General features: G+C 45.9%; 1 protein-coding gene across 2 annotated transcripts in view; it reads left to right on the top strand.

Moving 5' to 3' along the window:
• Positions 1 to 23,798, top strand: part of LOC110516739 (unconventional myosin-X-like) — a 311,555-nt gene that overhangs the window by 160,741 nt on the left and 127,016 nt on the right. For both annotated transcript variants that reach the window (XR_005051402.1, XM_036975363.1), the window contains exons 11-14: positions 16,699 to 16,845; positions 19,102 to 19,202; positions 19,525 to 19,591; positions 20,000 to 20,092. Coding sequence is in view for 1 of the 2 variants with exons in the window: in XM_036975363.1 (XP_036831258.1) it covers positions 16,699 to 16,845; positions 19,102 to 19,202; positions 19,525 to 19,591; positions 20,000 to 20,092 (408 nt within the window). In the remaining variant the exon portion in view is untranslated. The remainder of the gene's footprint in view (positions 1 to 16,698; positions 16,846 to 19,101; positions 19,203 to 19,524; positions 19,592 to 19,999; positions 20,093 to 23,798) is intronic.

Raw genomic sequence — 23,798 nt, 5'->3', positions numbered from 1 at the left:
TACACTAGGGACAGTAACACATCTTCTCCACTAGAGACAGTAACACATCTTCTCTACTAGAGACAGTAACACATCTTCTACACTAGGGACAGTAACACATCTTCTCCACTAGGGACAGTAACACATCTTCTACACTAGGGACAGTAACACATCTTCTCCACTAGGGACAGTAACACATCTTCTCCACTAGAGACAGTAACACATCTTCTCCACTAGGGACAGTAACACATCTTCTCTGCTAGAGACAATAATACATCTTCTCCACTAGAGACAGTAGCACATCTTCTCCACTAGGGACAGTAACACATCTTCTCCACTAGGGACAGTAACACATCTTCTCCACTAGAGACAGTAACACATCTTCTCCACTAGAGACAGTAACACATCTTCTCTACTAGAGACAGTAACACATCTTCTCCACTAGAGACAGTAACATATCTTCTGCACTAGGGACAGTAACACATCTTCTCCACTAGGGACAGTAACACATCTTCTCCACTAGGGACAGTAACACATCTTCTCCACTAGGGACAGTAACACATCTTCTCTACTAGAGACAGTAACACATCTTCTCCACTAGAGACAATAATACATCTTCTCTACTAGAGACAGTAACACATCTTCTCTACTAGGGACAGTAACACATCTTCTCCACTAGGGACAGTAACACATCTTCTCCACTAGAGACAGTAGCACATCTTCTCCACTAGGGACAGTAACACATCTTCTACACTAGGGACAGTAACACATCTTCTCCACTAGGGACAGTAACACATCTTCTACACTAGGGACAGTAACACATCTTCTCCACTAGGGACAGTAACACATCTTCTCCACTAGGGACAGTAACACATCTTCTCCACTAGAGACAGTAACACATCTTCTCCACTAGGGACAGTAACACATCTTCTCCACTAGGGACAGTAACACATCTTCTCTACTAGGGACAGTAACACATCTTCTCCACTAGAGACAGTATCACATCTTCTCTACTAGAGACAGTAACACATCTTCTCCACTAGGGACAGTAACACATCTTCTCCACTAGGGACAGTAACACATCTTCTCCACTAGAGACAGTAACACATCTTCTCCACTAGGGACAGTAACACATCTTCTCCACTAGAGACAGTAACACATCTTCTCCACTAGAGACAGTAACACATCTTCTCCACTAGGGACAGTAACACATCTTCTCCACTAGAGACAGTAACACATCTTCTCCACTAGAGACAGTATCACATCTTCTCTACTAGAGACAGTAACACATCTTCTCTACTAGAGACAGTAACACATCTTCTCCACTAGGGACAGTAACACATCTTCTCCACTAGAGACAGTAGCACATCTTCTCCACTAGGGACAGTAACACATCTTCTCCACTAGAGACAGTAACACATCTTCTGCACTAGGGACAGTAACACATCTTCTCCACTAGAGACAGTAACACATCTTCTCCACTAGGGACAGTAACACATCTTCTCCACTAGAGACAGTAACACATCTTCTCCACTAGAGACAGTAACACATCTTCTGCACTAGGGACAGTAACACATCTTCTCCACTAGGGACAGTAACACATCTTCTCTACTAGAGACAGTAACACATCTTCTCCACTAGAGACAATAATACATCTTCTCCACTAGAGACAGTAACACATCTTCTCCACTAGGGACAGTAACACATCTTCTATACATCTTCTCCACTAGAGACAGTAACACATCTTCTCCACTAGGGACAGTAACACATCTTCTATACATCTTCTCCACTAGAGACAGTAACACATCTTCTCCACTAGAGACAGTAGCACATCTTCTCCACTAGGGACAGTAACACATCTTCTCCACTAGGGACAGTAACACATCTTCTCCACTAGGGACAATAACACATCTTCTCCACTAGGGACAGTAACACATCTTCTCCACTAGGGACAGTAACACATCTTCTCCACTAGGGACAGTAACACATCTTCTCCACTAGAGACAGTAACACATCTTCTCCACTAGAGACAATAATACATCTTCTCTACTAGGGACAGTAACACATCTTCTCCACTAGAGACAGTAACACATCTTCTCTACTAGAGACAGTAACACATCTTCTACACTAGGGACAGTAACACATCTTCTCCACTAGGGACAGTAACACATCTTCTACACTAGGGACAGTAACACATCTTCTCCACTAGGGACAGTAACACATCTTCTACACTAGGGACAGTAACACATCTTCTCCACTAGGGACAGTAACACATCTTCTCCACTAGAGACAGTAACATATCTTCTCCACTAGAGACAGTAACACATCTTCTCCACTAGGGACAGTAACACATCTTCTGCACTAGGGACAGTAACACATCTTCTCCACTAGGGACAGTAACACATCTTCTCCACTAGGGACAGTAACACATCTTCTACACTAGGGACAGTAACACATCTTCTCCACTAGAGACAGTAACACATCTTCTCTACTAGAGACAGTAACACATCTTCTACACTAGGGACAGTAACACATCTTCTCCACTAGGGACAGTAACACATCTTCTACACTAGGGACAGTAACACATCTTCTCCACTAGGGACAGTAACACATCTTCTCCACTAGAGACAGTAACACATCTTCTCCACTAGGGACAGTAACACATCTTCTCTGCTAGAGACAATAATACATCTTCTCCACTAGAGACAGTAGCACATCTTCTCCACTAGGGACAGTAACACATCTTCTCCACTAGGGACAGTAACACATCTTCTCCACTAGAGACAGTAACACATCTTCTCCACTAGAGACAGTAACACATCTTCTCTACTAGAGACAGTAACACATCTTCTCCACTAGAGACAGTAACATATCTTCTGCACTAGGGACAGTAACACATCTTCTCCACTAGGGACAGTAACACATCTTCTCCACTAGGGACAGTAACACATCTTCTCCACTAGGGACAGTAACACATCTTCTCTACTAGAGACAGTAACACATCTTCTCCACTAGAGACAATAATACATCTTCTCTACTAGAGACAGTAACACATCTTCTCTACTAGGGACAGTAACACATCTTCTCCACTAGGGACAGTAACACATCTTCTCCACTAGAGACAGTAGCACATCTTCTCCACTAGGGACAGTAACACATCTTCTACACTAGGGACAGTAACACATCTTCTCCACTAGGGACAGTAACACATCTTCTACACTAGGGACAGTAACACATCTTCTCCACTAGGGACAGTAACACATCTTCTCCACTAGGGACAGTAACACATCTTCTCCACTAGAGACAGTAACACATCTTCTCCACTAGGGACAGTAACACATCTTCTCCACTAGGGACAGTAACACATCTTCTCTACTAGGGACAGTAACACATCTTCTCCACTAGAGACAGTATCACATCTTCTCTACTAGAGACAGTAACACATCTTCTCCACTAGGGACAGTAACACATCTTCTCCACTAGGGACAGTAACACATCTTCTCCACTAGAGACAGTAACACATCTTCTCCACTAGGGACAGTAACACATCTTCTCCACTAGAGACAGTAACACATCTTCTCCACTAGAGACAGTAACACATCTTCTCCACTAGGGACAGTAACACATCTTCTCCACTAGAGACAGTAACACATCTTCTCCACTAGAGACAGTATCACATCTTCTCTACTAGAGACAGTAACACATCTTCTCTACTAGAGACAGTAACACATCTTCTCCACTAGGGACAGTAACACATCTTCTCCACTAGGGACAGTAACACATCTTCTCCACTAGAGACAGTAACACATCTTCTCCACTAGGGACAGTAACACATCTTCTCTACTAGAGACAGTAACACATCTTCTCCACTAGGGACAGTAACACATCTTCTCCACTAGAGACAGTAGCACATCTTCTCCACTAGGGACAGTAACACATCTTCTCCACTAGAGACAGTAACACATCTTCTGCACTAGGGACAGTAACACATCTTCTCCACTAGAGACAGTAACACATCTTCTCCACTAGGGACAGTAACACATCTTCTCCACTAGAGACAGTAACACATCTTCTCCACTAGAGACAGTAACACATCTTCTGCACTAGGGACAGTAACACATCTTCTCCACTAGGGACAGTAACACATCTTCTCTACTAGAGACAGTAACACATCTTCTCCACTAGAGACAATAATACATCTTCTCCACTAGAGACAGTAACACATCTTCTCCACTAGGGACAGTAACACATCTTCTATACATCTTCTCCACTAGAGACAGTAACACATCTTCTCCACTAGGGACAGTAACACATCTTCTATACATCTTCTCCACTAGAGACAGTAACACATCTTCTCCACTAGAGACAGTAGCACATCTTCTCCACTAGGGACAGTAACACATCTTCTCCACTAGGGACAATAACACATCTTCTCCACTAGGGACAGTAACACATCTTCTCCACTAGGGACAATAACACATCTTCTCCACTAGAGACAGTAACACATCTTCTCCACTAGGGACAGTAACACATCTTCTCCACTAGGGACAATAACACATCTTCTCCACTAGGGACAATAACACATCTTCTCCACTAGGGACAATAACACATCTTCTCCACTAGAGACAGTAACACATCTTCTCCACTAGGGACAATAACACATCTTCTCCACTAGAGACAGTAACACATCTTCTCCACTAGGGACAGTAACACATCTTCTCCACTAGAGACAGTAACACATCTTCTCCACTAGGGACAATAACACATCTTCTCCACTAGGGACAGTAACACATCTTCTCCACTAGAGACAGTAACACATCTTCTCCACTAGGGACAGTAACACATCTTCTCCACTAGAGACAGTAACACATCTTCTCCACTAGGGACAGTAACACATCTTCTCTACTAGAGACAGTAACACATCTTCTATACATCTTCTCCACTAGAGACAGTAACACATCTTCTCCACTAGGGACAGTAACACATCTTCTATACATCTTCTCCACTAGAGACAGTAACACATCTTCTCCACTAGAGACAGTAACACATCTTCTCCACTAGAGACAGTAACACATCTTCTGCACTAGGGACAGTAACACATTTTCTGCACTAGGGACAGTCTAACACACAACTGGAAAGGACATGGGACATAAGCAGAATTATTCTCATCTTTGGCTTCAATTGTCCAGACTACTGTCTCATTTGAATGAATATGTGAGAAATGTGATGTGTTCAGAGATTAGATTTGAAATATATTTAAATATATTGCTGCATTTGTGGTCTTTTCCACCATCGAAAGGCCAATAGAAATCTTTGAGGTTTGAATTATGTTAAACTGTTCTTCTTGGAAGTCGAGTGTCATGCTCATGGAATGTCATAAAACAGATTGGATATGCAGACAGAGCCTGACCTTTCCAATGACACAGACTGGGAGACTGATGCAGACAGAGCCGGGGTAATTGTGACGACCACACGAGGAACACAAGAAAGCTTTTCATGATTAAAACAAATAGCTCAGTCCAGACTAGACCAGTATTTCTCTCTCTCTCTCCCTCAATTCAATTCAAAGGGGCTTTATTGGCATGGGAAATGGGTTTACATTGCCAAAGTAAGTGAAATAAACAAACAAAAGTGAGACGACACAAAACAAAATCAACAAAAAACATCCTGACGTCTAACCCATATCCCTGGTCATAACCTGGACAAACAGCCATCCTAACGTCTAACCCATATCCCTGGTCATAACCTGGACAAACAGCCATCCTAACGTCTAACCCATATCCCTGGTCATAACCTGGACAAACAGCCATCCTGACGTCTAACCCATATCCCTGGTCATAACCTGGACAAACAGCCATCCTGACGTCTAACCCATATCCCTGGTCATAACCTGGACAAACAGCCATCCTAACGTCTAACCCATATCCCTGGTCATAACCTGGACAAACAGCCATCCTGACGTCTAACCCATATCCCTGGTCATAACCTGGACAAACAGCCATCCTAACGTCTAACCCATATCCCTGGTCATAACCTGGACAAACAGCCATCCTGACGTCTAACCCATATCCCTAGTCATAACCTGGACAAACAGCCATCCTAACGTCTAACCCATATTCCTGGTCATAACCTGGACAAACAGCCATCCTGACGTCTAATCCATATCCCTGGTCATAACCTGGACAAACAGCCATCCTAACGTCTAACCCATATCCCTGGTTATAACCTGGACAAACAGCCATCCTGACGTCTAACCCATATCCCTGGTCATAACCTGGACAAACAGCCATCCTAACGTCTAACCCATATCCCTGGTCATAACCTGGACAAACAGCCATCCTGACGTCTAACCCATATCCCTGGTCATAACCTGGACAAACAGCCATCCTGACGTCTAACCCATATCCCTGGTCATAACCTGGACAAACAGCCATCCTAACTTCTAACCCATATCCCTGGTCATAACCTGGACAAACAGCCATCCTAACGTCTAACCCATATCCCTGGTCATAACCTGGACAAACAGCCATCCTAACGTCTAACCCATATCCCTGGTCATAACCTGGACAAACAGCCATCCTGACATCTAACCCATATCCCTGGTCATAACCTGGACAAACAGCCATCCTAACGTCTAACCCATATCCCTGGTCATAACCTGGACAAACAGCCATCCTGACGTCTAACCCATATCCCTGGTCATAACCTGGACAAACAGCCATCCTAACGTCTAACCCATATCCCTGGTCATAACCTGGACAAACAGCCATCCTGACGTCTAACCCATATCCCTAGTCATAACCTGGACAAACAGCCATCCTAACGTCTAACCCATATTCCTGGTCATAACCTGGACAAACAGCCATCCTGACGTCTAACCCATATCCCTGGTCATAACCTGGACAAACAGCCATCCTAACGTCTAACCCATATCCCTGGTTATAACCTGGACAAACAGCCATCCTGACGTCTAACCCATATCCCTGGTCATAACCTGGACAAACAGCCATCCTAACGTCTAACCCATATCCCTGGTCATAACCTGGACAAACAGCCATCCTGACGTCTAACCCATATCCCTGGTCATAACCTGGACAAACAGCCATCCTGACGTCTAACCCATATCCCTGGTCATAACCTGGACAAACAGCCATCCTAACTTCTAACCCATATCCCTGGTCATAACCTGGACAAACAGCCATCCTAACGTCTAACCCATATCCCTGGTCATAACCTGGACAAACAGCCATCCTAACGTCTAACCCATATCCCTGGTCATAACCTGGACAAACAGCCATCCTGACATCTAACCCATATCCCTGGTCATAACCTGGACAAACAGCCATCCTAACGTCTAACCCATATCCCTGGTCATAACCTGGACAAACAGCCATCCTGACGTCTAACCCATATCCCTGGTCATAACCTGGACAAACAGCCATCCTAACGTCTAACCCATATCCCTGGTCATAACCTGGACAAACAGCCATCTTGACGTCTAACCCATATCCCTGGTCATAACCTGGACAAACAGCCATCCTGACGTCTAACCCATATCCCTGGTCATAACCTGGACAAACAGCCATCCTAACGTCTAACCCATATCCCTGGTCATAACCTGGACAAACAGCCATCCTGACATCTAACCCATATCCCTGGTCATAACCTGGACAAACAGCCATCCTAACGTCTAACCCATATCCCTGGTTATAACCTGGACAAACAGCCATCCTGACGTCTAACCCATATCCCTGGTCATAACCTGGACAAACAGCCATCCTGACGTCTAACCCATATCCCTGGTCATAACCTGGACAAACAGCCATCCTGACGTCTAACCCATATCCCTGGTCATAACCTGGACAAACAGCCATCCTAACGTCTAACCCATATCCCTGGTCATAACCTGGACAAACAGCCATCCTGACGTCTAACCCATATCCCTGGTCATAACCTGGACAAACAGCCATCCTGACGTCTAAACCATATCCCTGGTCATAACCTGGACAAACAGCCATCCTGACGTCTAACCCATATCCCTGGTTATAACCTGGACAAACAGCCATCCTGACGTCTAACCCATATCCCTGGTCATAACCTGGACAAACAGCCATCCAAACGTCTAACCCATATCCCTGGTCATAACCTGGACAAACAGCCATCCTGACGTCTAACCCATATCCCTGGTCATAACCTGGACAAACAGCCATCCTGACGTCTAACCCATATCCCTGGTTATAACCTGGACAAACAGCCATCCTGACGTCTAACCCATATCCCTGGTCATAACCTGGACAAACAGCCATCCTGACGTCTAACCCATATCCCTGGTCATAACCTGGACAAACAGCCATCCTGACGTCTAACCCATATCCCTGGTTATAACCTGGACAAACAGCCATCCTGACGTCTAACCCATATCCCTGGTTATAACCTGGACAAACAGCCATCCTGACGTCTAACCCATATCCCTGGTCATAACCTGGACAAACAGCCATCCTGACGTCTAACCCATATCCCTGGTCATAACCTGGACAAACAGCCATCCTGACGTCTAACCCATATCCCTGGTTATAACCTGGACAAACAGCCATCCTAACGTCTAACCCATATCCCTGGTCATAACCTGGACAAACAGCCATCCTGACATCTAACCCATATCCCTGGTCATAACCTGGACAAACAGCCATCCTAACGTCTAACCCATATCCCTGGTTATAACCTGGACAAACAGCCATCCTAATGTCTAACCCATATCCCTGGTCATAACCTGGACAAACAGCCATCCTAACGTCTAACCCCTATCCCTGGTCATAACCTGGACAAACAGCCATCCTAACGTCTAACCCATATCCCTGGTCATAACCTGGACAAACAGCCATCCTGACGTCTAACCCATATCCCTGGTTATAACCTGGACAAACAGCCATCCTAACGTCTAACCCATATCCCTGGTCATAACCTGGACAAACAGCCATCCTAACGTCTAACCCATATCCCTGGTTATAACCTGGACAAACAGCCATCCTAACGTCTAACCCATATCCCTGGTCATAACCTGGACAAACAGCCATCCTGACGTCTAACCCATATCCCTGGTCATAACCTGAACCATCAGCCATCCTGACGTCTAACCCATATCCCTGGTCATAACCTGGACAAACAGCCATCCTAACGTCTAACCCATATCCCTGGTCATAACCTGAACCATCAGCCATCCTATCGTTTAACCCATATCCCTGGTCATAACCTGGACAAACAGCCATCCTGACGTCTAACCCATATCCCTGGTCATAACCTGGACAAACAGCCATCCTGACGTCTAACCCATATCCCTGGTCATAACCTGGACAAACAGCCATCCTATCGTTTAACCCATATCCCTGGTCATAACCTGGACAAACAGCCATCCTGACGTCTAACCCATATCCCTGGTCATAACCTGGACAAACAGCCATCCTAACGTCTAACCCATATCCCTGGTCATAACCTGGACAAACAGCCATCCTGACGTCTAACCCATATCCCTGGTCATAACCTGGACAAACAGCCATCCTAACGTCTAACCCATATCCCTGGTCATAACCTGGACAAACAGCCATCCTGAAGTCTAACCCATATCCCTGGTTATAACCTGGACAAACAGCCATCCTGACGTCTAACCCCTATCCCTGGTCATAACCTGGACAAACAGCCATCCTAACGTCTAACCCATATCCCTGGTCATAACCTGGACAAACAGCCATCCTGACGTCTAACCCATATCCCTGGTCATAACCTGGACAAACAGCCATCCTAACGTCTAACCCATATCCCTGGTCATAACCTGGACAAACAGCCATCCTGACGTCTAACCCATATCCCTGGTCATAACCTGGACAAACAGCCATCCTGACGTCTAACCCATATCCCTGGTCATAACCTGGACAAACAGCCATCCTAACGTCTAACCCATATCCCTGGTCATAACCTGGACAAACAGCCATCCTGACATCTAACCCATATCCCTGGTCATAACCTGGACAAACAGCCATCCTAACGTCTAACCCATATCCCTGGTTATAACCTGGACAAACAGCCATCCTGACGTCTAACCCATATCCCTGGTCATAACCTGGACAAACAGCCATCCTGACGTCTAACCCATATCCCTGGTCATAACCTGGACAAACAGCCATCCTGACGTCTAACCCATATCCCTGGTCATAACCTGGACAAACAGCCATCCTAACGTCTAACCCATATCCCTGGTCATAACCTGGACAAACAGCCATCCTGACGTCTAACCCATATCCCTGGTCATAACCTGGACAAACAGCCATCCTGACGTCTAAACCATATCCCTGGTCATAACCTGGACAAACAGCCATCCTGACGTCTAACCCATATCCCTGGTTATAACCTGGACAAACAGCCATCCTGACGTCTAACCCATATCCCTGGTCATAACCTGGACAAACAGCCATCCAAACGTCTAACCCATATCCCTGGTCATAACCTGGACAAACAGCCATCCTGACGTCTAACCCATATCCCTGGTCATAACCTGGACAAACAGCCATCCTGACGTCTAACCCATATCCCTGGTTATAACCTGGACAAACAGCCATCCTGACGTCTAACCCATATCCCTGGTCATAACCTGGACAAACAGCCATCCTGACGTCTAACCCATATCCCTGGTCATAACCTGGACAAACAGCCATCCTGACGTCTAACCCATATCCCTGGTTATAACCTGGACAAACAGCCATCCTGACGTCTAACCCATATCCCTGGTTATAACCTGGACAAACAGCCATCCTGACGTCTAACCCATATCCCTGGTCATAACCTGGACAAACAGCCATCCTGACGTCTAACCCATATCCCTGGTCATAACCTGGACAAACAGCCATCCTGACGTCTAACCCATATCCCTGGTTATAACCTGGACAAACAGCCATCCTAACGTCTAACCCATATCCCTGGTCATAACCTGGACAAACAGCCATCCTGACATCTAACCCATATCCCTGGTCATAACCTGGACAAACAGCCATCCTAACGTCTAACCCATATCCCTGGTTATAACCTGGACAAACAGCCATCCTAATGTCTAACCCATATCCCTGGTCATAACCTGGACAAACAGCCATCCTAACGTCTAACCCCTATCCCTGGTCATAACCTGGACAAACAGCCATCCTAACGTCTAACCCATATCCCTGGTCATAACCTGGACAAACAGCCATCCTGACGTCTAACCCATATCCCTGGTTATAACCTGGACAAACAGCCATCCTAACGTCTAACCCATATCCCTGGTCATAACCTGGACAAACAGCCATCCTAACGTCTAACCCATATCCCTGGTTATAACCTGGACAAACAGCCATCCTAACGTCTAACCCATATCCCTGGTCATAACCTGGACAAACAGCCATCCTGACGTCTAACCCATATCCCTGGTCATAACCTGAACCATCAGCCATCCTGACGTCTAACCCATATCCCTGGTCATAACCTGGACAAACAGCCATCCTAACGTCTAACCCATATCCCTGGTCATAACCTGAACCATCAGCCATCCTATCGTTTAACCCATATCCCTGGTCATAACCTGGACAAACAGCCATCCTGACGTCTAACCCATATCCCTGGTCATAACCTGGACAAACAGCCATCCTGACGTCTAACCCATATCCCTGGTCATAACCTGGACAAACAGCCATCCTATCGTTTAACCCATATCCCTGGTCATAACCTGGACAAACAGCCATCCTGACGTCTAACCCATATCCCTGGTCATAACCTGGACAAACAGCCATCCTAACGTCTAACCCATATCCCTGGTCATAACCTGGACAAACAGCCATCCTGACGTCTAACCCATATCCCTGGTCATAACCTGGACAAACAGCCATCCTAACGTCTAACCCATATCCCTGGTCATAACCTGGACAAACAGCCATCCTGAAGTCTAACCCATATCCCTGGTTATAACCTGGACAAACAGCCATCCTGACGTCTAACCCCTATCCCTGGTCATAACCTGGACAAACAGCCATCCTAACGTCTAACCCATATCCCTGGTCATAACCTGGACAAACAGCCATCCTGACGTCTAACCCATATCCCTGGTCATAACCTGGACAAACAGCCATCCTAACGTCTAACCCATATCCCTGGTCATAACCTGGACAAACAGCCATCCTGACGTCTAACCCATATCCCTGGTCATAACCTGGACAAACAGCCATCCTGACGTCTAACCCATATCCCTGGTCATAACCTGGACAAACAGCCATCCTAACGTCTAACCCATATCCCTGGTCATAACCTGGACAAACAGCCATCCTGACATCTAACCCATATCCCTGGTCATAACCTGGACAAACAGCCATCCTAACGTCTAACCCATATCCCTGGTTATAACCTGGACAAACAGCCATCCTGACGTCTAACCCATATCCCTGGTCATAACCTGGACAAACAGCCATCCTGACGTCTAACCCATATCCCTGGTCATAACCTGGACAAACAGCCATCCTGACGTCTAACCCATATCCCTGGTCATAACCTGGACAAACAGCCATCCTAACGTCTAACCCATATCCCTGGTCATAACCTGGACAAACAGCCATCCTGACGTCTAACCCATATCCCTGGTCATAACCTGGACAAACAGCCATCCTGACGTCTAAACCATATCCCTGGTCATAACCTGGACAAACAGCCATCCTGACGTCTAACCCATATCCCTGGTTATAACCTGGACAAACAGCCATCCTGACGTCTAACCCATATCCCTGGTCATAACCTGGACAAACAGCCATCCAAACGTCTAACCCATATCCCTGGTCATAACCTGGACAAACAGCCATCCTGACGTCTAACCCATATCCCTGGTCATAACCTGGACAAACAGCCATCCTGACGTCTAACCCATATCCCTGGTTATAACCTGGACAAACAGCCATCCTGACGTCTAACCCATATCCCTGGTCATAACCTGGACAAACAGCCATCCTGACGTCTAACCCATATCCCTGGTCATAACCTGGACAAACAGCCATCCTGACGTCTAACCCATATCCCTGGTTATAACCTGGACAAACAGCCATCCTGACGTCTAACCCATATCCCTGGTTATAACCTGGACAAACAGCCATCCTGACGTCTAACCCATATCCCTGGTCATAACCTGGACAAACAGCCATCCTGACGTCTAACCCATATCCCTGGTCATAACCTGGACAAACAGCCATCCTGACGTCTAACCCATATCCCTGGTTATAACCTGGACAAACAGCCATCCTAACGTCTAACCCATATCCCTGGTCATAACCTGGACAAACAGCCATCCTGACATCTAACCCATATCCCTGGTCATAACCTGGACAAACAGCCATCCTAACGTCTAACCCATATCCCTGGTTATAACCTGGACAAACAGCCATCCTAATGTCTAACCCATATCCCTGGTCATAACCTGGACAAACAGCCATCCTAACGTCTAACCCCTATCCCTGGTCATAACCTGGACAAACAGCCATCCTAACGTCTAACCCATATCCCTGGTCATAACCTGGACAAACAGCCATCCTGACGTCTAACCCATATCCCTGGTTATAACCTGGACAAACAGCCATCCTAACGTCTAACCCATATCCCTGGTCATAACCTGGACAAACAGCCATCCTAACGTCTAACCCATATCCCTGGTTATAACCTGGACAAACAGCCATCCTAACGTCTAACCCATATCCCTGGTCATAACCTGGACAAACAGCCATCCTGACGTCTAACCCATATCCCTGGTCATAACCTGAACCATCAGCCATCCTGACGTCTAACCCATATCCCTGGTCATAACCTGGACAAACAGCCATCCTAACGTCTAACCCATATCCCTGGTCATAACCTGAACCATCAGCCATCCTATCGTTTAACCCATATCCCTGGTCATAACCTGGACAAACAGCCATCCTGACGTCTAACCCATATCCCTGGTCATAACCTGGACAAACAGCCATCCTGACGTCTAACCCATATCCCTGGTCATAACCTGGACAAACAGCCATCCTATCGTTTAACCCATATCCCTGGTCATAACCTGGACAAACAGCCATCCTGACGTCTAACCCATATCCCTGGTCATAACCTGGACAAACAGCCATCCTAACGTCTAACCCATATCCCTGGTCATAACCTGGACAAACAGCCATCCTGACGTCTAACCCATATCCCTGGTCATAACCTGGACAAACAGCCATCCTAACGTCTAACCCATATCCCTGGTCATAACCTGGACAAACAGCCATCCTGAAGTCTAACCCATATCCCTGGTTATAACCTGGACAAACAGCCATCCTGACGTCTAACCCCTATCCCTGGTCATAACCTGGACAAACAGCCATCCTAACGTCTAACCCATATCCCTGGTCATAACCTGGACAAACAGCCATCCTGACGTCTAACCCATATCCCTGGTCATAACCTGGACAAACAGTCATACCTGCTCTCTGATGGAGTTCCTGGAGCCACCAGTCCAGCTCTATTCTCTATTCAACATGTTTCCCACTCCCACAGATTAATTATAGTCCTGGAACTTTGTGGCCTTGCAATAGACTAGCATCCTGTCCAGGAGTTTACTTGTACATCAAGTTGTTAGCATAGGGCTAATGTGTGCCAGGTTATCTGATGGGACAAGCTACAACCAGCTACAATTATGTGACAGTCGAGAGCTGTCCAGTGACACAAGCCTACCGGACGAGATAAACTACTTCTATGCTCACTTCGAAGCAAATAACACTGAAACATGTATGAGAGCACCAGCTGTACCGGAAGACTGTTTAATCACGCTCTCCGCAGCCGATGTGAGTAGGACCTTTAGCCTCCACATTGACTCTGTACCGTAACACCCCTTTAGTGGTTAGAGTAGGGACGGCATGTAGCCTATTGGTTAGAGTGTAGGGACGGCATGTAGCCTAGTGGTTAGAGTGTAGGGACGGCAGGTAGCCTAGTGGTTAGAGTGTTGGGCTAACAAGGTAAACATCTGTCATTCTGCCCCTGAACAAGGCAGTTAACCCACTATGCCCCAGTTGTCCGTCATTGTAAATAGGAAGTGGTTCTTAACTGACTTGCCTAGTTAAATAAAGGTTAAATTAAATAAATAAATACAAAATTCAATGTTGACATATTAACTGGGCCTAGAGACTCACTGTTGATGTAGTTTAACTGGGCCTAGAGACTCACTGTTCATGTAGTTTAACTGGCCCTGGAGACTCACTGTTGATGTAGTTTAACTGGGACTCACTGTTGACGTAGTTTAACTGGGACTCACTGTTGATGTAGTTTAACTGGGACTCACTGTTGACGTAGTTTAACTGGGACTCACTGTTGACGTAGTTTAACTGGGACTCACTGTTGACGTAGTTTAACTGGCCCTGGAGACTCACTGTTGATGTAGTTTAACTGGGACTCACTGTTGACGTAGTTTAACTGGGACTCACTGTTAATGTAGTTTAACTGGGACTCACTGTTGACGTAGTTTAACTGGGACTCACTGTTGACGTAGTTTAACTGGGACTCACTGTTGATGTAGTTTAACTGGGACTCACTGTTAGTGTAGTTTAACTGGGACTCACTGTTGATGTAGTTTAACTGGGCCTAGAGACTCACTGTTGATGTAGTTTAACTGTGACTCACTGTTGATGTAGTTTAACTGGGCCTAGAGACTCACTGTTGATGTAGTTTAACTGTGACTCACTGTTGATGCAGTTTAACTGGGACTCACTGTTGATGTAGTTTAACAGGGCCTAGAGACTCACTGTTGATGTAGTTTAACTGGGCCTAGAGACTCACTGTTGATGTAGTTTAACTGGGCCTAGAGACTCACTGTTGATGTAGTTTAACTGTGACTCACTGTTGATGTAGTTTAACTGGGCCTAGAGACTCACTGTTGATGTAGTTTAACTGGGCCTAGAGACTCACTGTTGATGTAGTTTAACTGTGACCCACTGTTGATGTAGTTTAACTGGGACTCACTGTTGATGTAGTTTAACTGGGCCTAGAGACTCACTGTTGATGTAGTTTAACTGTGACTCACTGTTGATGTAGTTTAACTGGGCCTAGAGACTCACTGTTGATGTAGTTTAACTGTGACTCACTGTTGATGTAGTTTAACTGGGACTCACTGTTGATGTAGTTTAACAGGGCCTAGAGACTCACTGTTGATGTAGTTTAACTGGGCCTAGAGACTCACTGTTGATGTAGTTTAACTGGGCCTAGAGACTCACTGTTGATGTAGTTTAACTGGGCCTAGAGACTCACTGTTGATGTAGTTTAACTGGGCCTAGAGACTCACTGTTGATGTAGTTTAACTGTGACTCACTGTTGATGTAGTTTAACAGGGCCTAGAGACTCACTGTTGATGTAGTTTAACTGGGCCTAGAGACTCACTGTTGATGTAGTTTAACTGGGCCTAGAGACTCACTGTTGATGTAGTTTAACTGGGCCTAGAGACTCACTGTTGATGTAGTTTAACTGTGACTCACTGTTGATGTAGTTTAACAGGGCCTAGAGACTCACTGTTGACGGATTAATATTCAGTGCACTGGTCAGAAGTAACGCACTCTAAAGGAGAATAGGGCACTGTTTGGGACGTAGCTGGACTCGTCTGGTTTGGCCTGTATATTAATTAACCCTTTCATTGTCTTATCATTTGATTGATAGGCGGTGGACTCTCGGGACTCGGTTGCCATGGCGTTGTACGCCCAGTCTTTCTCCTGGATTATCACACGGATCAACCAGAAGGTCAGAGGGAAGGACAACTTCAAGTCCATCGGCATCCTCGACATTTTCGGCTTCGAGAACTTTGAGGTAGCTTTGTGTTTTTAAAGTAAAAGACCCTGCAGCATTAGAAGGAAGTTGGATTAGCCTGAGTGATGTTACAGGTCTGGGACCAGGCTAGGATAGTATGGTTCTGTTATAGATCTGGGACCAGGCTGGGATAGTATGGTTCTGTTAGTGATGTAGATCTGGGACCAGGCTAGGATAGTATGGTTCTGTTATAGATCTGGGACCAGGCTAGGATAGTATGGTTCTGTTATAGATCTGGGACCAGGCTAGGATAGTATGGTTCTGTTAGTGATGTAGATCTGGGACCAGGCTAGGATAGTATGGTTCTGTTATAGATCTGGGACCAGGCTGGGATAGTATGGTTCTGTTAGTGATGTAGATCTGGGACCAGGCTAGGATAGTATGGTTCTGTTATAGATCTGGGACCAGGCTAGGATAGTATGGTTCTGTTATAGATCTGGGACCAGGCTAGGATAGTATGGTTCTGTTAGTGATGTAGATCTGGGACCAGGCTAGGATAGTATGGTTCTGTTATAGATCTGGGACCAGGCTAGGATAGTATGGTTCTGTTAGTGATGTAGATCTGGGACCAGGCTAGGATAGTATGGTTCTGTTATAGATCTGGGACCAGGCTTGGATAGTATGGTTCTGTTATAGATCTGGGACCAGGCTAGGATAGTATGGTTCTGTTATAGATCTGGGGCCAGACTAGGATAGTGTGGTTCTGTTATAGATCTGGACCAGGCTAGGATAGTGTGGTTCTGTTGTAGGTCTGGGACCAGGCTAGGATAGCATGGTTCTGTTATAGATCTGGGACCAGGCTTGGATAGTATGGTTCTTTTATAGATCTGGGACCAGGCTAGGATAGTATGGTTCTGTTATAGATCTGGACCAGGCTAGGATAGTGTGGTTCTGTTGTAGGTCTGGGACCAGGCTAGGATAGCATGGTTCTGTTATAGATCTGGGACCAGGCTAGGATAGTATGGTTCTGTTAGTGATGTTACAGATCTGGGACCAGGCTAGGATAGTATATGGTTCTGTTATAGATCTGGGACCAGGCTAGGATAGTATGGTTCTGTTATAGATCTGGCTAGGATAGCATGGTTCTGTTATAGATCTGGGACCAGGCTAGGATAGTATGGTTCTGTTATAGATCTGGGAACAGGCTAGGATAGTATGGTTCTGTTATAGATCTGGGACCAGGCTAGGATAGTGTTGTTCTGTTATAGATATGGGACCAGGCTAGGATAGTATGGTTCTGTTATAGATCTGGGACCAGGCTGGGATAGTATGGTTCTGTTATAGATCTGGGACCAGGCTTGGATAGTATGGTTCTGTTATAGATCTGGGACCAGGCTAGGATAGTATGGTTCTGTTAGTGATGATATAGGTCTGGGACCAGGCTAGGATAGTATGGTTCTGTTAGGGATGTTACAGATCTGGGACCAGGCTAGGATAGTATGATTCTGTTATAGATCTGGGACCAGGCTAGGATAGTATGGTTCTGTTATAGATCTGGGACCAGGCTAGGATAGTATGGTTCTGTTATAGATCTGGGACCAGGCTAGGATAGTATGGTTCTGTTATAGATCTGGGACCAGGCTAGGATAGTATGGTTCTGTTATTGATATGGGACCAGGCTAGGATAGTATATGGTTCTGTTATAGATCTGGGACCAGGCTAGGATAGTATGGTTCTGTTATAGATCTGGGACCAGGCTAGGATAGTATGGTTCTGTTAGTGATGTTACAGATCTCGGACCAGGCTAGGATAGTATATGGTTCTGTTATAGATCTGGGACCAGGCTAGGATAGTATGGTTCTGTTATAGATCTGGGACCAGGCTAGGATAGTATGGTTCTGTTAGTGATGTTACAGATCTGGGACCAGGCTAGGATAGTATATGGTTCTGTTATAGATCTGGGACCAGGCTAAGATAGTCTGGTTGTGTTATAGATCTGGGACCAGGCTAGGATAGTATGGTTCTGTTATAGATCTGGGACCAGGCTAGGATAGTATGGTTCTGTTAGTGATGTTATAGATCTGGGACCAGGCTAGGATAGTATGGTTCTGTTATAGATCTAGGACCAGGCTAGGATAGTATGGTTCTGTTAGTGATGTTATAGATCTGGGACCAGGCTAGGATAGTATGGTTATGTTATAGATCTAGGACCAGGCTAGGATAGTATGGTTCTGTTAGTGATGTTATAGATCGGGATCCAGGCTAGGATAGTATGGTTCTGTTAGTGATGTTATGGTTTATATTTCCATCCTCTAGGTGAACAGGTTTGAACAGTTCAACATCAACTACGCCAATGAGAAGCTCCAGGAATACTTCAACAAACACATCTTCTCCCTGGAACAGCTGGAGTACAACAGGTTGGTTACTAGACATGACTCTGTCCCAAATTACATTTTATTCCCTATGTAGTAGTGCAGTACTTTTAGCAAAGGGCCATACTGCTCTCACTATATAGGAAATTGAGTGCCATTTGGGACACAGCAGAGCACCATTTTGTTTCCTATCTGGGGGTTCTTTGGGTGTGACCATGTTGTTCTAGATATGCAGGCACGCTGCCAAATGTTTTCAATGGGACGACAGCAGCCTGGTCACAGCTCATTTCATCACATGAACCTGTGGACAATACAACCACTGTCTCCCTAACTCACTGTTCATGTATGAGTTGTGTTGTTTCCTCAGAGAGGGGATCCAGTGGGAAGCTATAGACTGGAAGGAGAATGCAGAGTGTCTGGATCTCATCGAGAAGGTAGGTAGCAGACTAACGCTAAGACTTACTCTAGGACAAGCCTCTCCTAGGGGACCCCCAGACTAACGCCAAGACTTACTCTAGGACAAGCCTCTCCTAGGGGACCTTCAGACTAACGCCAAGACTTACTCTAGGACAAGCCTCTACTAGGGGACCCCCAGACTAACGCCAAGACTTACTCTAGGACAAGCCTCTACTAGGGGACCCCCAGACTAACGCCAAGACTTACTCTAGGACAAGCCTCTCCTAAGACACCTACCTGACTATCCTGACCAGGACTCTAATACACAGACCTGACTATCCTGACCAAGGCCACATAGCACCCATCTCTGTCTCTATGTGTGAGCTGTGCCAAGCTGACGAAACAGTACTCTGGTCTCAGAAACTAACCTTCCTTTTGTCCGTCAGAAACTGGGCATGTTGGCTCTGATCAACGAGGAGAGTCGCTTCCCTAAAGGCACCGACTACACCCTGCTAGAGAAACTACACAGTAGACACGCTGTGAGTACACACACAGAGACACACACACACGTACACACACACATACACACACACACACACACGCAGACAAACACACACACAGACACATGCACACACACACACACTCTGCTCTAAAGGAAATGCTTTCCTCTCTAGCCAGCCCAACCCACGCCACGGACAGCTACAGTTTTTTTACAATTACTTTGGCACTAATTTCATTTTTCAAAACTCTGATCAAAACATTGCATTGTGCGTTCATATCTTTAAAAGAAGCGTTGCCCTTGCAGAATCATTGGTTCAAATAACTAATTTATCATGAAATACCATAGGAACATTCATTTAGATCACCCACACACAAGATACCGATAGTTTCACTGTGTCGTTGTTCGTACAATCATTAAATATTGTCGTACAAAATATGTGATACTTGTTTCATTATGGTACTACACATAAATACATCACTATAAAAGGACTAGTAGAGAGAATACAACAGACACAGTGGAATCATTGAACACAATATGACATTTATTGATGAAATACAGTAAAATCACAACATAAGTTTATTTGAATCAAAGCAAAAATAATTAGCTACAAAAAATAAAAAAAACTACAGTAAAAGGTCAACTGCAGTGTTCCTCACCTGGCTTACTGTAAAACATCACTGCAGTGTTCCTCACCTGGCTTACTGTAAAACATCACTGCAGTGTTCCTCACCTGGCTTACTGTAAAACATCACTGCAGTGTTCCTCACCTGGCTTACTGTAAAACATCACTGCAGTGTTCCTCACCTGGCTTACTGTAAAACATCACTGTAGTGTTCCTCACCTGGCTTACTGTAAAACATCACTGCAGTGTTCCTCACCTGGCTTACTGTAAAACATCACTGCAGTGTTCCTCACCTGGCTTACTGTAAAACATCACTGTAGTGTTCCTCACCTGGCTTACTGTAAAACATCACTGCAGTGTTCCTCACCTGGCTTACTGTAAAACATCACTGCAGTGTTCCTCACCTGGCTTACTGTAAAACATCACTGCAGTGTTCCTCACCTGGCTTACTGTAAAACATCACTGCAGTGTTCCTCACCTGGCTTACTGTAAAACATCACTGCAGTGTTCCTCACCTGGCTTACTGTAAAACATCACTGTAGTGTTCCTCACCTGGCTTACTGTAAAACATCACTGCAGTGTTCCTCACCTGGCTTACTGTAAAACATCACTGCAGTGTTCCTCACCTGGCTTACTGTAAAACATCACTGTAGTGTTCCTCACCTGGCTTACTGTAAAACATCACTGCAGTGTTCCTCACCTGGCTTACTGTAAAACATCACTGCAGTGTTCCTCACCTGGCTTACTGTAAAACATCACTGCAGTGTTCCTCACCTGGCTTACTGTAAAACATCACTGCAGTGTTCCTCACCTGGCTTACTGTAAAACATCACTGCAGTGTTCCTCACCTGGCTTACGTTGCCCAGGTACTTGGATGGTTGCTCTCTGGCCAATGAAATTCCGAAATCTCCTCCTTGTCTTGGCCAGGTTGAAGCCTGCCTCATCCAAAAAGAGGAATTTGTGATGGTTTTCGTCAGCATCCGGCTCCATCACCCTCTAAAATTACATTTTGGAAAGAGAATTACTGATTACAATGATGTAGAATTTTGGGGGAATTTTTCACAACAGGCATCCTGAAACTGAACATACTCAGCCCTCAGTTGCTTCACTCTGTCTGCATTTCTTTCAAAAGGCACATGGTATAGCTGTTTTTAGAGACACCTGGTGCCTTTTTTTTTTGCGCATCCGCGCAATAGTCGACAAACTCATGGCTTCCACATTGTTGAACATGTCGTCATTGTCCAAGATGTGTTGCCGAATTTCTGAAAAGCAAATATAATTTCTGGCCCGAACCAAATTGACCACAGCACACTCTTGTTGGTAAGTCATAATTTTGCCTCTGCCTCCCCTATTTGGCCTAGTCTCAATTCTGCTGGGAAAATGACACAAAGAACACATTTAGTCACATCACCTACTCTGTGGTACACATTGCCATGCAGTATACAGTCACTTGACAGTTGAGAGTAGCCTGATGTTTAGCGCATGCTGAAGACTTACCGGTTCTCATTGTGGAAAGTTCTGATAATTGAAGCCACGGTTGATCTTCTGAGGTTTGGTTGAATCATTGTAGCTGCCTCAGTAATTGTCTTGCCATGATTTACGACATGGTCTACAGCTCTTGCTTGGGTTTCATTGGACACTCTTAGCTGTTGCTTCCGTTGTCTTGGTCCGTGGTCTTGTCCTCTACCACACCTCTCCAACAAGGCCCACGACCACCTCTCAGAAGGGGTGCTTGGTCCGTGGTCTTGTCCTCTACCACGTTCCCCCACACCTCTCCAACGAGGCCCACGACCACCTCTCAGAAGGGGTGCTTGGTCCGTGGTCTTGTCCTCTACCACGTTCCCCACACCTCTCCAACGAGGCCCACGACCACCTCTCAGAAGGGGTGCTTGGTCCGTGGTCTTGTCCTCTACCACGTTCCCCCACACCTCTCCAACGAGGCCCACGACCACGTGTCAGAAGGGGTGCTTGGTCCGTGGTCTTGTCCTCTACCACGTTCCCCCACACCTCTCCAACGAGGCCCATGACCACCTCTCAGAAGGGGTGCTTGGTCCGTGGTCTTGTCCTCTACCACGTTCCCCCACACCTCTCCAACGAGGCCCACGACCACCTCTCAGAAGGGGTGCTCGTCCCCTGCCATTCCTTTGGTCACCACATCTTCCTCGTCTTCATCATCCCACTGCTTGACCTCTTGTGACCTGGATCACCTGCCGGCTCCATGTTAACGCTATGTTGTTGTAGGTGGATACCACTCATTTCACTACATAGTCGTACCCCAAGGTGAAATCAATCATCAGTAACGAGTTGGCAGTATTGGAAAAGCAATTACAAGTACCTGCATTCATACACTCACCGGCCACTTTATTAGGTACACCTGCGTGTTAATGCCAATAGCCTGTTCTTTCCAACAGCGAATCATGTGGCTGCCTGCAACTCAATATATAGAGCAGAGAGCTTTAGTTGTTTACAGAGAATGGTGCGATTAACAGAACACATTCAGTCAGCGGCAGTTCTGTTTAGTTCAATGAACAAATGATCTTAGCTTTATGTGTATTGTATCCAAGCAATTGGAAAAAGTGTTAAGAGTTTTCAAAAATGTGCATTTTGATCATCGGTTGTGAGTTTTGTGTCTAGAGTTTTGAAAAATTACATCAATGTTCTAAAATTAGTGCCAAGGTGATTGTAAAAAACTGTAAACTCTCCTCAGACCCAGGCTGAATAATGTCTTCGGTGTAGAGCAGATCAGTGCAGTAACTCTGTCCTCTCAGTCCCCTCTGTCCTCTCTGTCCTCTCAGTCCTCTCTGTCCTCTCTGTCTTCTCTGTCCCCTCTGTCCTCTCAGTCCTCTCTGTCCTCTCAGTCCTCTCTGTCTTCTCAGCCCCCTCAGTCCTCTCTGTCATCTCAGCCCCCTCAGTCCTCTCTGTCATCTCAGCCCCCTCAGTCCTCTCTGTCATCTCAGCCCCCTCAGTCCTCTCTGTCATCTCAGCCCCCTCAGTCCTCTCTGTCATCTCAGCCCCCTCAGTCCTCTCTGTCCTTTCTGTCCTCTCAGTCCTCTCTGTCCTCTCAGTCCTCTCTGTCCTCTCAGCCCTCTCTGTCCTCTCTGTCCTCTCTGTCCTCTCAGTC

The sequence above is a fragment of the Oncorhynchus mykiss genome, chromosome 3, assembly GCF_013265735.2.
Source record: "Oncorhynchus mykiss isolate Arlee chromosome 3, USDA_OmykA_1.1, whole genome shotgun sequence".
Lineage (NCBI taxonomy): Eukaryota > Metazoa > Chordata > Actinopteri > Salmoniformes > Salmonidae > Oncorhynchus > Oncorhynchus mykiss.
Note: the sequence above shows the minus strand (reverse complement) of the source record. Positions and strands in the feature narration are given on the sequence as shown.